This window comes from Paramormyrops kingsleyae, chromosome 23 (assembly GCF_048594095.1).
Source record: "Paramormyrops kingsleyae isolate MSU_618 chromosome 23, PKINGS_0.4, whole genome shotgun sequence".
Lineage (NCBI taxonomy): Eukaryota > Metazoa > Chordata > Actinopteri > Osteoglossiformes > Mormyridae > Paramormyrops > Paramormyrops kingsleyae.
The window spans coordinates 9,407,259-9,423,130 of NC_132819.1; the positions used below are offsets into that span (position 1 = coordinate 9,407,259).

At 46.2% G+C, this 15,872-nt stretch overlaps 1 protein-coding gene across 1 annotated transcript; it reads left to right on the top strand.

The window, feature by feature from the left end:
* Positions 1-6,203: 6,203 nt before the first annotated feature.
* Positions 6,204-15,533, top strand: dclk3 (doublecortin-like kinase 3). The gene is made up of 5 exons (XM_023803831.2): positions 6,204-6,338; positions 11,374-13,109; positions 14,031-14,163; positions 14,558-14,725; positions 15,049-15,533. The coding sequence occupies exons 1-5, from the start codon at positions 6,230-6,232 to the stop codon at positions 15,183-15,185; spliced, it is 2,283 nt and encodes a 760-aa protein (XP_023659599.1). The 5' UTR covers positions 6,204-6,229; the 3' UTR covers positions 15,186-15,533.
* Positions 15,534-15,872: the final 339 nt, after the last annotated feature.

Sequence of the window (15,872 nt, forward strand, 5' to 3'; positions counted from 1 at the left end):
AGTTAAACGTGTTCTTGTACGGTGATTATGTCACAGGAAATTCACTGTCGGTAAAATGAGAGGCCACGAGTGTGGGAAACCAAGTTTTAATGACAAATTTCAATTGGCAAAGATTATAAGAGGATTTCTGTATAAAACTGAGTGAAATCGAGATGGTACACAGTACAACACCACTCAAATAAATACATGCTGGATTGCATCCATCCATCCATCTATCCATCCATCTTCAGACTGCTTCTTGTCTTCCGGATCGCTGTAAGGCTGTTCCACCAAGTTCCTCATTAATCTCCCATTTTTAATATTGTGAAAATAAATGCACTGCAGGCCTATGAATGGTTTATGCTATTTTGCATTTAGTCATTAGTATGATGTTGGTAACAGGCTTATAGCAAAATCAAAAAATAATATAATCTTCACCATATACAGTTTCATGTTGGCCACTTAAAATTTCAGGTCATGAAATATGAGATCTCTCTCTTTCATGTCTTTACACAATTTAAAATGTATGCATAATAAACCTGTCAGTTGACGGGATGTTTGTTCACTAGTCATTTCTCATTTGATCCTCCTTTTCGCCCGGAGTCTTTTCCCCGCACTCAGATTTATACTATTGCGCAACAACCTTTTTGTGCCGATCTGCTCAAACGCACCTTCATCCCGGGACCCAAAGTGTGTTATTAGCAACCATAGGCGACTTTAGACCCGATTTACCTTATTTTTTGTCTCAGCCCCCGTGTTTAGCGATTTCGTCATGTTAGCCTCATTATTACACATTACTCTCCTCCACTATTTAAATTTTTTTTTGTCTTAAAGAAAAAGTTATAAAATGTCTTTCTCAACATAATATTTTTTCCAATGTCTTATCGGAACCATGCAGTCCAGAAGTCAGAAACATAATTTAGCAAAATACTTTAAATACTTTAACTTAGGTTCATTCTTAGTTTTTTATAGACTGACACCTTAGTGGTAGGATGTGAATTTCCGTTTGCTGTCCCTGATTAGGAAAAGTTTAAGAACCCGATTCTCTGCTGTACCTGTTCAGTGTCAGGGGCGGATTCATGCATAGGTTATGGTAGGCCATGGCCACCACCCCCGGGGAATATCAGGGCCCCGCCCTGCCTCCGGAAAAACGGAACAGTTCGGTAAATGGGGGGACACTATGCTGACAGCTATGGCCCCCAGATAAGTTAATTTGCTCCATTAAGCATGTTTGGACAGGTGTGCTAGTTGAAATTAACAATCAATGTATGGGTACCCTCAGGGCCGTAGCTGGGAATTCTGGGCCCCCAACAAAATGTTAGTTTGGGCCATTTTGGTTGGCTTTTGCAGAGTGGAGGGGTGGGGGGAGCTCGGTAGATTTTTGCAAAGAGGGGGGCCCTCGACGGTATATTCTGGGGCACTTAGAGAGTGATGGGTCCCCGGAATCTGCTGGACTATCTGTTATCTCTGACCTTTGTGTGTATATGTGACACTGCTGTATGGGAGATGTTACTTCCTGTCACTGTATGCAGTGTTAAGGTTGATGTGGCAATAAATGCTCACTGTCTTTGTATGCAGTGTACTGAATATGTTTGGCATGACAATAAATCCCCAATTGACTCTTGACATCTTGACAATGATTCTTTACTGGTTGAGCCCCCAGACCAGAGGCATGTTAATAAGGACTGAGGTTCCTGGGCTGTTCCAGCTGGCAGAGGCCCCTGGGTCTTGGCCTGGGTGAACCCATTCATTAAAATATTCCTGCTCAGGATCCACATTTTTCCTTGGCCATTAAGTCACGACCCAAATTTAAAAATCTTGTGCCAGTTGATTTCACAAAATAGTGCAGTGAGAGTTACTAGAACGTAGTGCAGTGAGAGCAGCACAATGCCTTCATGCACTGTTAAAAATGACTTAAGCCCAACATTGCAAAAAAAAAAAACTGAAAATAATACAGGGACCCATGAGGATCAATGTTCTAAATGAGGTGGACTTAGTGAGGTGAGATGGACAACGTCATGTCAGCAAAAAGGACACACCCTGCTGAACTGAGGACCACAAATGACGCGATGATAGATTCTGCAGGCTTTTGAGACTTAATCAGTCTGGTAATTGTGGACGGGGCACTAGCTAGACATCCCCGACCCCCTGAGAAACAGTCACCTTGGGCCCCCTGCTCAGATTGGCACTTTCAATCGCTCAGTTGATTTTGCTGAGGGAGGGGGGGGGATTTTGGGGCCTCTACAAAGTGCTGCCCGCCCCCCCCCCCAAATCTGTCACGGTATCCATTCACCTCTTACACTCCTGACTGTGGAACACTTACAGGCATCAGGCAGCCATAAAATGACATGGACAGGCAGGCATGAAAGCAGACCTAGCACATCACCATCGCTGGATGGACACTTCAGAGTGAGTCCTCAGAGAAACACGTGTGGGATCTAACCATGAATTATTAGTGGCTGAGATCCCATCTCCTTTATCTTATTAAAGCTGAGGTTTAGACAGCTGTTCCACCTCTTGTCTGCATATGATTGACATCATCAAAATCCAGACCAGGATTTTGTTTCAACCAACCAGTTTGAGTACTCTGTGACTTTGACGCTTTATACTCAACTGGTTGGTTGAGTATACTGGTCTGGATTTGTAGCTTCTGGACCAGCAGGAACATGGAGGAAAACATAACCTATCAAAGAGACATCACATTCTGGGTGAAGGATACGAGTTACTTGAGGAAATCAGCGATGACAGTCCAGTGGACGGAAAGTGCAAGTCAGACACCCCCGTATTACACGCAATGGAGGTGTGAGGTGACTCCTGGGGGCCAATGGTGCAGGGAATCCCTTGTTATACACTGCACTGTAGTACCAGCAAGCCATGCTGCACAATTAATGGATTTTGGCATTTCAGTTAATTAAACCCTTAAATGTACTCTGTGACTTTATACACAACTGGTTGGTTGAAACAAAATCTGTCTGGATTTTTACTTTTCGGACGTGAAATATCCACCTCGGGCTGACACTGCCTGGACTGGGTCTCTCCAGAATTACATTTTGACTTGAATGTGGTTCTGGGATTTTTCTTAATATTTCCTGCGATTGCAATTAACCCGTTAACGTCTGTTTGGCCAATTTAAGTCTGACGTGACTAGTTGCAGTATAATACATGCAGTCAGGTATGCTGCCCTCTGCCGTTCACGGTGCTTAGTCATTTTGACAAAAGCACCAGAAAATATACTCGTACCTTTTTTTTTTTATTATTATTTTTTTAAAGCCCTAGAAGCTAATAATAACATCATTTGATTTGATCTGCAGATCTCTCTGGCGTTGGTAAAAACCTGTTAAACCCACGCGATTAATAATTTATAGACGGATGTTATTAAGACTACATGACACATCAAGAAAATATCCAAGAATCAACAATAACGATAATCCTCATTAACTTAATTTTTAAATTGAAGTAGCTCAAACAAACTTGTACACCGTGGGCAATCAAGAGACTCCAGCGTAACTAACTGCATGTCGTTACCCGTCTGGTGGAAATTGTGCAGCTTGTTAAGATAAAACAACGACACAAACGCAGCGGGATTTGAGCCCCCAAGGCTGGGGGTGTGAGGCAGCAGTGTTCAGTGGCTGGAAGACAGATGCGTCCTGTACGTATCACAGGGGTTTGCAGATGTAGACTTCGTTTCCAGAACCATGAAGTTCATATACCAAAAGTAACTCTGCTGATGCGAAACATCTTTGAAGCTCTTAACTTGAAAAATGTCCTTAAATACAAAGCGATCTGGAGCTCTCCAGTAAATTTCACTAAAAGTGCATTTTTTTCCGAAGTAGGTGTAGAAAATATCACTGATACATCGCTTTTCCACAAGGGGTCAGCAAAAGCTAAATCATATCAATCTGCCATCAGTCTGCTGACTGCTGAGCGCGTTCAGGGTCGCACAGGGCTGGAATGCGCCTGTAAAAACAGGTAAAAAAAAAAAAACCCGAGGAGTTAAATAAATCTAGTTAGGCAGGAATATGGAGGAAAGTATAACCTATCGAAGAGACGTCACATTCTGGGTGAAGGATAAAAGTTACCTGAGGAAATCAGCGATGACAGTCCAGTGGACGGAAGGTGAGAGAGTCAGACTGTCTGTGTTAGACACGCTGGAGGTGTGAGGAATTCGGGATCTGATCCTGCAGTGAGCTCAAAGCTGACACCACGTATTGTTTTAGACACAACAAACCAAATAACCTTTTTCATTTTCTCATCAAATATATAAAGAATTTTAGTTTACAGTATTCATAACTTTTATTATGCAGCTGAATGTGCTGGACTGGAGTTGGAAGCTGACAGACGGATGAGCGCATTTTAAAGTAAATCTAGTTAAATGTTTTTTTCCTGGGTTACAATGTAAACATGCTTCTAAGACCACAGTTTACTTTTTAATCCAGTACCTCAAACACCAGGCAAATGAATGTGAATAATCCCTGCCTGAACAGTACAATGTCTAAGGAGGTCCGGGTGATTGAGGAGCGGCAGATTCTGCATCCTGTACCAGGCTGTGCCACAGACACACATCATCAGCTACTGGCCCTATGCAGCTTGTGGTCTCTCCTGTCCTGAGCTGACACTGGGTCTGCATGTCTCCCATAATGTCTTATGAATCACCATCCGATTTCATTTACATATGCCAAATGTAAATGCAAGTTCTGGGAGACTAACTACACGTCCGTCCAGCTCGTTTCCAAACGCGGGGACTGGGGACGGTCACATCCGGGAGCACGAGGGCATTCTGCGGCCCTGGGTTGACAGTAACCGTGGAAACAGAGCCGCTGAATGAAAGAGCCGCTGCCGTGAGACGGAGCAGCAGACTGATTCTGAAATAGAGCTGAGAGCAATGCTGTCTTTATGCAGCATGTCCACACTGGCAGCCCAGCTGTCCACATCTCATTTCCTGGACTAAGCGCTTTGGAATTGAAGGTCACCAAAGGCCTGAGATGTTTAGAAAGCGGCGTGGGTGATGGGGTAGTGTGTGATTGAAGTCTGGGGGGGTGACTGACCTCTGGAAACACAGCAGGGTACGCAGGCCCGGACTTCTGCCTGCGCGTTAATGACAGGGCAAAAGAAAGTGACTGATGGAGATTCAACGACGGATTCTATTTGGAAATGTTCCGCAGAACACAGACAAAAAGCAGTTTGCAGGTGCGGCCAGCACTAAACTCACATAAAGGTCAGGACCAGCTACCGCCCCCGGCTCTTAAGCTGCGCCACCCAGTCCGTCCTACGGTGTCGCTTGCCGCTGCTCTCCTTGAACTCTGTTCCTCCCGCCGTTGGGGGGCATCTTGGGGGAAAAACACACGCCAGTGTGCAGCCTCCAGAGAGAGAACAATCTGGTTGCTTGGCTGCAGTACACAATCCCAGCATCCCTTAGGAGCACGATCATGCCCGCACGCCACACTAATCGCTAACCCCTTGGGCAACTGGAGGGTGGCAAAGCCAGTACTGACGTGGAACTGGGATGCAGTTTGACGTAACCCTGCCTGCTGAATTTCTGACCTCGCAAATGTTTTTTTATCTGGAGGATAAGGTGTTCCTGAGCAGTCATTATGCATTTTGCTCCCAAACTTTAAGGAAAACAATGTCCCAGAAAACACTCCCTCCACTGGCTCGGAGAGGTAAGGCAGCTGCATGGCAAATGTAGGCAGAGGTCTGGTGCCTTTAAGCAAATGTGAATTGCAGTGGAGTGGATTTGCATTCTAACATGAACATGGAGATGGATTTTATAAAACAAAGATTGTTAAAAGACGCAGAAGTGTTGCATCCTTCCTCTATGAAAATTACATCCCACCAAGTCAATACTAAAGCAAAATTGAATATTTAGGGGAACTTTTTTTTTTAATAATAAATATAATTATTGCCCCTATTATGCATTTGCTTGGATATTTACTCAGTTTACTTTGCCCAAGGTTGTAATAAACAGTTCTATTATAGGATTTAAATTGTAATGTTTTATAAAGAGCAATAAACTGAGAAATTGACAAAGCAATTTCAGTGAAGGTAGCAGAAATAAGTTTACCACAGAAAAGATACGCAAACTGAGCAACCACATGATGACTGAAGGCTGTTCTTACAATGCAGAAACACGGTAAACGCGATCAGACAGACGGTGTGAGAGGTTGAAGGACTTAAAGGAGCGATGCTTGACTCCACCCATGTCCGGTGGCTTGGTTTTGGAGTTTGACCATTGCTGGCGATATGCAGAGATATGCGGACAGCATCTGAGCAGGGAGCGTCAGGCAGAGGGAAGGTTATGATGCCCCCGTGGAAATCGGTGCGCTCCGGCCAAGCGTCATGTCCGAAATGGAAACACCCCGGTGAGATTCATCTTCTCTCAACTATCCGGAAAATTAATGTGGTAACTATAGAGTCAGGAAACATTATCGGCTGAATGAAGAAAGTTGCGATTTGTTCTATAATTTTTGTAATACAAAACACTGGCATTAATTTATCTTGTCATCTCTATATAGATTTGTTTATCCTTATATTCGTAATATTTTTCAAAATTAATTAAATATTGAGAATTAGTTACTGAAGTCTTCTTTCTTTGTATTTGATTATTAATTATTTTAAATATGTAAAAGTCCAGATTGTCCGGATGCATCCGTGCACCCCGTGGTTCCTGCGATAAGTGGGTAATTATTATCAAAAATAAATGCATAGATCGGTGTCAAAAGAAATGCTTCTGCTCGTAATGCAGAATATTCATGCAATTTAACACTTACTGGGCACTGCAGTTAACGTTGCATTATAGATTTATTCCCGAGAATCACATGTGATGATGAATTAAAGCCAGTTAAACTCTTTTACTTCGAACTTAAGTTACTTAGGTAACTTGTTTTCAGCGGACTTTTCTGTATGGTCCTTGTCACATTTCAGCGCAATACTGACAACATGAAACTTTATGTGGAGCAGTTTCCAGTTAAAAAAAAAACCCACCACTAACCGTTAATCACCAGCAGCGGCATTGTTTACATCAGAAGAGGCTTTTCTCCGGAGCTGCACACTGGCAGGGTTACGCGCGTCCGGTTACAGATCACTGTCCTGTTGATGCGGTTCTTGACCAAAGAGTGATGTCACTGTCTGTCCAAACAGATTTAAGTAGACGTGAAGACGTGAGGCTGGATGATAACCGACAACAGACACATTCAGTTGGTCATTTAGTCAAAAATATACAGCATTCTGCAAATGTCATAGGCAGTCAAAAAATGATGTTTAAATAATCTTCAAGTTGGTGTAAAACTATATTATGTCTGTCAAAGCGTGTCAGCTTAACCATTTCAAAACCTCTGCCAAAGTCACCCCAATATTTGCAGCCACCCTCCAGTACTCCACCAATACTGCACCTTGTTTGGCTGAACAACACCTCATTGAGCTATTTAACTAATTAAATTAGTTAATTCTGTTAGTGTTGAAATTTAACAAACATATGGAATGGCTGAGGTGCCCCTGAGGAGAGGTTTGGGAATCGAAGCGGTATTCATCTAGCCATCCAACTAGACATCAGTAACGTTTTGAAGAACAGAAGAAATTCTTATTGGTTATATCACTGTTAATTTGCATATCTTCTAATGCTAAATTGTGTTTTTTTTTTTCTGAGAAAATACACACTTTCTACCCAGATAAATAACCGTAAGCGTTTCTGTTGACTGCCTATGACTTTTCATTTCGTACTTTGCCAGTGGAGACTGGAGAAGCCCCACAGGCCACAGCTGAGATGCTTAGACTCACCAAGACGGCATAGTTAAGATCACAGTAGCGTCGGTGAGCAAACAGCCCCGGGGGACTGGAGAAGGTAGAGGAGGCACCTGGACCCACGGCTGCGTATTATGTTCACATGAATAAATCATTGAGGCTGTTCAATGTTTGAGAGATTTTCTGCTGCTTGCAACATAAGACTGGTAAAAAAAAGGAGGATTAGGTGATACTGAGGTGCTGATGACGGTGGTTCCATTTAGTTACCCAGCCGGCACTCTGGTCCTCCAGCGCTAATGCAAACGCAAGGTGCTGCTTACTTTTCGCGGACATGAAACGGCGACCGGCTTCAGCAGCCGCCCTCCTTGGGAATAAGGGAAGGTCAGCCGTAACTGGCCGCCCTCGGGGGCTTTTCACTTTTGCGCCTGTGCCCAGCCATTAGCCCTTTCGCCAGCACCTGTGTTGTAAATCAATACAGGTGATCAGATTTTTTCACTCTCGTTTCCATCCGCAGCCAGGCTCTGGCTACCCGAGAGCCGGCAAAGCAGGGCTCAGCTGAGCAGCGAGACTGAATTATTGATGCCTCGAAGGCTTACAGGATACGTCTTTCAGGGTCCGAGAGTGAGAATTTCCTTTTGTGGTGGGAGCGGATCTGGCGCTGCCTGCTGCCTCCTTTGTGACATGGCAGCCTGCGATCAGCAGACACCTGCGGCAAGTAAAGCTGCGAGACACGAAAGGATGCAGCCATTACACATGTGCAGAAGGAAGAAAATGTGTCACTGGTGATGCTGAGAAAGACAGAGGCATTTTGAATTGGGTCACGTCTGTACAGCTAACTTAGAGAGTGATGGTCGCACATGTGACCTGGAGATTCCAAATGACTGTTAGGAATATGACACGCTTCCCTCATGAGTCCCACTTCGGAATGAATCAAAGATCATTTTGCAGTATTAATGTGCACAGAGCAGAGGCTGAAGAAGCATGTGAAATGTCATCAACAGGGCCGTGCAAGTTAACTGAAAGTTAGTAGTTACAGTTACTAGTTAATTCAATTACTTTAACAATTACTGCATATAAAAGTAATTACTTACTAGGGAAAGCAACTTCTGCATTACTTCAATTCTATTATTAATGCATACATACCCAGACAGCACCCATATGTCGTGGGGACGTTGGTTAAGATCGGAATGTTGTTACATGATCTCGTTCCATTTAGGCCTTTTAACAATTAACAAGACCTCGAGATACTTAAACTCCTCTGCTTGAGGCAGTAACCCCCCCTGAGGAAGGAAGGCAATTCACCCTTTTCCGGTCGAGAACCACGGCCTCAGACTTGGGGGGGCTGATCCTCATTAAGATGAAAACCAAGGAGTGCGTTTCCCCGCCCAGATTGGGGAGACCGGGCCTCGACGGTGGGTGCTGGTGGGGCCCGGCTGGGCAAAGCCTGAAGGAGTAACCTATTGAAATAGGTTTACCAGATGGATAGAGTTCCTTTAATTCTGATTGGTTAAAATCTGTCATGTGACCCTGTGATAACAGGGAGTTTGGGGGACTGTTAAGGAGAGAAAAAAAGGCAGTTTTATGCATGGACCTATGTAAAGTGTGACTGGTCACAAAGTAATCTCTCCCCATCCTTGTGTCCTTTTACCTAAGAAATCCACCCACTTAATAGCCAGGACTCACAGGTTAAACTAATATCACTCATTCATTGTGCCACTGTAAGGCTGGAAGACGTTAGATCATAAACAGAATATTAGGCTGCATTTATCCATTAATATTTTCATGCGGTAAAACAGTAGTGTTGTAGTCAAGACCGCCTAAACCGAGACCAAGACATTGCAGAGACTGGAGGATATCAAGACCAAGACACTGCCGAGACTTGAGGGTACCAAGACCAAGTCCAAGACCAAGACCAAGACACACTAAGGCGAGACCAAGACCAAGACTGGTCGAGACCAAGACCAAGACCAAGACCGAAAACAGACTAGGGCTAGAATTGACATCACATTACTCAGATCAACTGTAGAGAAAAAAGGCATTGCTGTAAAGTGTCATTACTCGTTAAATCAAATTCATGTTATCTTTTCAATTATATTGTCCATATGTCCATATGTCTCTCATTTAAAATCTCCCAGATTGGTCATAGTTACGAGGCCTGATGGAAAATAATATTCTCAGCAATCCTCTCCTATAACCATTTTATCAGACCTCGTCAAGGGAAAGAGATGGGATGTACCAGAAAGATGTTCATATTAAGTCTCTTATACCAGGGACAGAGGCCTCGGGTAAGCCAGTGGTTCCCAAAGTAGGGGTCGCGACCCTCTGGGGGGTCGTGAGACATTGAGGGGGGGGTCGCGAGATGATTTCCAATAAATTTTAAATATTTTCCAATAAGTTTTAAAGTTTTAAAACTATTAGAAATAACATTTTATCCATAACTAACAAAAGATAAAAACAGTTAATAGTTACATTTAAAAAAAACATGCAAATTAAAAAGCCATCAGCCTTTCAAATTTCTTTCCGTTTGATCGCGACCCCTGAGGTGATTACGACAGATTAATGACACATCAATAACATAAGTTGCAGCAGAATTTACAGCACCATGTTAAACATGACGCGACTGAACGTGGAGGATGATCTCCGAGTCGCGGTCTCCAAAATTAACCCAAGAATGGACTTGCTGTGCTCCAAGCATTGTGCCCACCCATCTCATTAGGTGAGGTGTTTTGTTGAAATGAAACGAATGAGTAAATAACAATTAAAAAAAAAGTTATATGGTTGTTAGAGCGTTGTGTTCTTTTGTGTTGTCATGCTCATGTTTGGATAGGCCTATTGGCGCATGTGCACCATTGCGCACAACATTTGTATATTTTAACCACTTCCGAGGATAGTGGGGGTCACGAGTCACTGGCACGGTTATTTTGGGGGTCGTGAGCTGAAAAGTTTGGGAACCCCTGCGGTAAGCTATGAATACGGCTATGTAATGATCCTTTGCTTTGAATTGAAGAGAATGAGTCTCCAGATTGACTTGCACCTCCAAGACTGTGCTTTCTAATGAATGTAAAATACCTAATTTATTTGAATTATAACTATACTATAGACTTCGCGGACATTTCTTTGCCGACTTCGCTATGATGCGATGTGTATGATGTGTGTGGACTGTGAAACATTGGCAGTGTCCGTATATGTATAAATGTATAAAATGTAACATTTTTAAAATAGATGCATCTGACTGGTTGCATTTGAATTGAGGCGCATAATAAATAATGATACTGTTCTGTGAGGATGTCCGGTTTCCTCTTTTTTTCCCCATCCCATCGAGATCGCTATGTCCGAGACCAAGACAAGACCGAGACCAGATAGAGTCGAAACCAAGACAAGACCAAGACCAAATAGAGTCGAGACCATGACAAGACCGAGACCACAGAAAATTGGTCTCGAGACCGGTCTTGAGACCAAGACCGGTCTCGAGAACTACAGCACTATAAAACAGTAACGAGCCCATTTAAATTTCAGTACTTTTAATTATGTTATTTGATTTTGTTACTGCTAAAACAAGTGGGACTCTGCAACACTTATCATTAAACGCTCATTTGATATAATGGCTGGATGCAGTCAGTACTACGTTTAATGAATCTTTCTCCTTGATCGTTTCAGGACAACACACGACTTTTCCCAAAAGCATCGTGTCCCAGGATAGATGGCATGGGGAATGCCGGTCCCGGCCCGGCTGCGCTCCGCTCCCTCCCTGCAGGTCTCAGCACTTGCGGTCCTGCCGACTGGACGATCCGCACCGGCCCAGTGCTGGCAGGTTTGCCTTCCTCAGTACACATGCAGAGGACAGCCCCATGCGGCCAAAGATTGTGACGGTGGTGCGGCCAGGGGGGGGCGCTCCGCTGAGGAAGATCACCATCCTCCTGAACAGGCGTGCAGTGCAGACCTTCGAGCAGCTGGTGGCGGACATCTCCGTGGCGCTGGGCCTCCCGCGGTGGAAGAACGACCGTGTCCGCAGACTCTTTGGCCTCTGGGGCGGCGAGATCCGCAGCGTGTCCGACTTCTTCCGTAACGACGACATCTTCGTGGCCGCGGCCAGGGACAGGCCGCCTGTGGCAGAGGTGCAAGCCGTGCTGGAGGAGCTCTTCCCGGGGGACGTGTGTTTCCACGGGGCCGTCCTGCGAGCTTGGGAGATACTGCTCTGGGCACCGGCGAAGGCCTCCAAGGCAGACAGCGGCTTCCACGAGGAGCCAGAGGCCGATCGGGGACTGCAAGCCAGGGAGCCGGGAAACAGCATCCGGAGACCCAGGGACAGAGCTGAACGGGATGGGCAGAATGCCCGGGATCGGACCCGGAAGTGGGATCGAGCGAGACGGGAAGGGCAGAAGGACGAGCAGCTGCGGGTGAGGAGGCCCAACAAGGCCGAGAGACCGGGGGGACATGTGGAGGAGGCCCCTGGCACCTGCTGCAGGGAGTGTGGAAGGGCCGGGGTCCAGGGCACCCCGCTCGCTCCAGGAGGAAGGCGAGGAGCACGGGCCATGGCGGAAACCGGTACATGCGGTGAGGGGAGGAAGAGCGGCTGTCATGGGATTGGGGAGTGGCCACAGGCTGGAAGGGCCGGCGGAGAAGATGACCAGCAAAGGCCGAAGGAGCCAGCAGCCACTGCAGTGCGTCCCACACAAACCAGTGATGAGAGGAAGAAAGAGAAGAGCAGAGAAACCGGCGAGAAGGTGAAGAGTCCTGCTACACGTCTGCGCTCTGCTGACGGCCAAGGTGAAGGCCTGGCTGGGAATCCCACTAACGAATGTCAGGAAGAGGAAACCTGCAGGCAGGCAGCTGGGAGGCCCAGGGGGGACCTGACACACCCCCTACAGAGTGTGAAGGGTGGCCCAGCGAAGAATAAGGTGACGGCGGAAGGCAAGGCAGAGACGGGGCCGGAGGCCAGCCTCCCAGGCCACCTGGCGTCCGGAGCGGGCCATTCCCAGGCGGACATTGAGTGCCACTATGAGATGGGTCGCGTCATCGGGGACGGGAACTTCGCCACGGTGAGGGAGTGCTGGGTGCGCGCCGGGGGGGTGGAAGCCCCCCTGTTTGCTATGAAAATCATCGACCGTGCAAAGCTGCGTGGCAAAGAGCACATGCTCCAGAACGAGGTGTCCATTGCATCCGGCCTCTCGCACCCCAACGTGGTGCACCTGCTCCAGCACTATGAGACAGCTGAGCACGTCTTCCTGCTCATGGAGCTCGTCCGCGGCGGCGACCTTTTCGATGCCATTACAGAGTGCGGCAGGTTCTCAGAGGTGAGCAGTGCCCACATGCTGGGTGACCTGTGCGGAGCGCTGGACTACATCCATTCCAGAAGCATCGTGCACAGAGACCTGAAGCCAGAGAACCTGCTGGTGAGTCCCTCCTGTCTCAGATAGCTAAAGGGGAGGAGATGTTTACATGTTGTTTTATCCATCCATCCATGTTTCATAACCAATGATGCCATACTGAGTCGGTGTATACATTTTAAATAGCATATAGGTGTTCCTTGCTTTACGATGGTCTGACTTTTGATATTTCGACTTTACGATGGTGAATAGCGATGCATGTTCAGTAGTCAGCTTTGACCTGTGACCTGTGACCTGTTCCTGGGCTAGCGATGTGTCATATCAAACTTTCCACCGATGCCGGGCGACAGCAGCACCCACGCAGCCATGATTTCAGTCTCTGTGGCGACCGTGAGCATAAGCATCTCATACAGCGTTTAACAACATATCGGACGGTGTTTTCTTTCTGTAGTTAACCAAATCATTTTTTTAATTCATTTATATACTTTTCAGTTACTGGTATTCAGTTAGTTACAGTAATTATTTATTTAGTGACAGTGGTTATTTGTGGTTATTTATTTATCGTATCATATTCGACTCTGATATTTTCCATTTAATATTGGCTCATTGGAAGGAAACCCCATCGTAAGTCGGGGAGCCTATTTATGCCTCAGCAATGTATGAAAGTACTAATGGATCTGCAACAGTAAAGTCAATGCCCGGCAGTGGTGAGGATAAACCAGGCCTTGGGGAGCGCTGTGTCACACCCTCCTCCCTAATTATAAAAGCATAGGTAAACAGATCCATCCGGAAGGAGGTCCAAGTGAAAGCCACCCGCTCCACGTTCTGTTCTGTCAGTGGGCGGGTCACCGAATGCCCCCTCACCCCGAAACTAGATCTGCCACCTGGGAATTAAGTGTCAGAGGACGCGGGTTCCGATGCCGCGGTGGCTGCCAGCTGCAGAAGACACATGCTGACGGTGTCGCATTTCGTTTCTCGGCCGTCAAGGTGCAGCGCAATGCCGACGGCAGCACCACACTGAAGCTGGCCGACTTCAGCCTGGCCATGGTGGTGACGGAGCCCATCTTCACCGTCTGCGGCACGCCTACCTACGTGGCCCCGGAGATACTTGCGGAAAAAGGTGAGGGGATTTGGGACCCTGAATACGCAGGAATTTGTTCGGGGGGGGGGGGGTCATTTTCACATCCACAGTCTCTCTCACATTAGTAGATCATAAATTTTACCTGGGATCTCCCCTGGACTGCCCATCTGGCATAGCGGCCATTTTCCCAGCGGTCCGAGGGGTCTGTGAGCCCACAGCATTAACAGGGGGGACGATTTTTAATGCGGGTCCAGCCCCTCCAGACATATATCCATGATCAGTTAGTGTATTGCCTCACTCCCTTGTTAAGTGCCTCCGGACAGCTGCGTTACGAAAGATGCTGTATAAAAATAAATCTACAGGAATTTCATATGGCTAATGGGCACCTTAATTTCAAGCCTGAACAATATTTTTGTGGGCTCTTTCCCTGAAGGTTACGGGCTGCCAGTGGACATGTGGGCTACAGGGGTGATTACATACGTCCTGCTGTGTGGCTTTCCCCCCTTCCGGAGCAGGGGGAAGGATCAAGACGAGCTGTTTCAGCTCATCCAGCGAGGGCTGTACGAATTTCTGCCTCCATACTGGGACAGCATTTCTCCTGGTGAGATTTTCTCGGATATGTTACGTCTGCGGTGTGTCTGTATGCTCCCCCCCGCTCAGGAGATCTTCCCTTGACTGTTTTTATTTCGTTCTTCAGTTGTTGGGTTCATTAAAAAAGTTCTTGGTAGAAGTTGAAGGAAAACAAAATCATAATTACACAAACTCCTCTCTGGTCTCTAATGATCTGTTTTATCTTCAACTTGAAGAAGCCATCAGTAGTTGTGGATTCGCGTGTAAAACTATCAGCGTTTTAGGTGCTGTAGGGCACATTTTGAACGCCCAGGGTTCAGGTCCCGTGAGCTGACACTTCTGTTCTTTTCACAGATGCCAAAGACTTTACCAGCGAGCTGCTCCTGGTGGATGTGCAGAGGCGGCTGACAGCCAGGGCGGCGCTCCAGCACCCGTGGCTGCAGAGCAAAGGCCAGCTGTGCCATCGAGGTCACCAGAGCACTGGAGAATGATCTGGAGCTGGGAGCAGAGGACAAGAGCCAGCCTGATGGTGCGGTAGTTGTGTAGTCAGTCTTCACAGAGCCCAGCAAAGGCAGACACCATATCCATTAATGAAGAACCTTTTGAATGACTAACATAAAAGTGGCCTGTATTTCTGCTCCAACTCCTGGGCCACAAGCAGGCCGTTACTCCAAAGAAAAGTCCAGGGGTCCCAATGTAACTTTCTAGACAGTGCCATGACTGAACAGGCTTCCTATTGGTGCATGGAATCCAGCAGAGCACCAATGAACTGGAATGAAGAGGCCTCTTATGTTTCAATGAATTATTAGCTGGTCAGAATAAAATATTTCTTGCTTTGACTACAGGTAGTGTAGGAACTCTTTACTGTGCCACCTCCAACATTTTTTCAGCATGTGATTTTAGCCATTTTGTGGGTCATCTAGCACTATATTTTCACAATTTAACATATTAATGTTTACAAATAACCACAAAGCTTATCAGTGGAGTTCTAATTAAAGGACAATGAAAATATGTGCACAAAGGATATAAATGCAGAAATACATGGCACCAGAAAAGCCCCCCAAGCACATTTAGCAATCCCCTCACAAAAAAAAATCTGTGTTGTCATTTCCAAACATGATAGGTGAGAGCATCAGCTGCTTCCTTCTGTTAAGGACGCTGTTCCGTCCACCCCCCAC

Bases quoted from the DNA above. Each gene is read 5' to 3' on its own strand.
- dclk3 (XM_023803831.2), top strand. From the start codon at position 6,230: ATGCGGACAGCATCTGAGCAGGGAGCGTCAGGCAGAGGGAAGGTTATG. The intron at 6,339-11,373 runs GTGAGATTCATC...TGATCGTTTCAG, and splicing joins TCCGAAATGGAAACACCCCG to GACAACACACGACTTTTCCC. The intron at 14,164-14,557 runs GTGAGGGGATTT...CTTTCCCTGAAG, and splicing joins GGAGATACTTGCGGAAAAAG to GTTACGGGCTGCCAGTGGAC.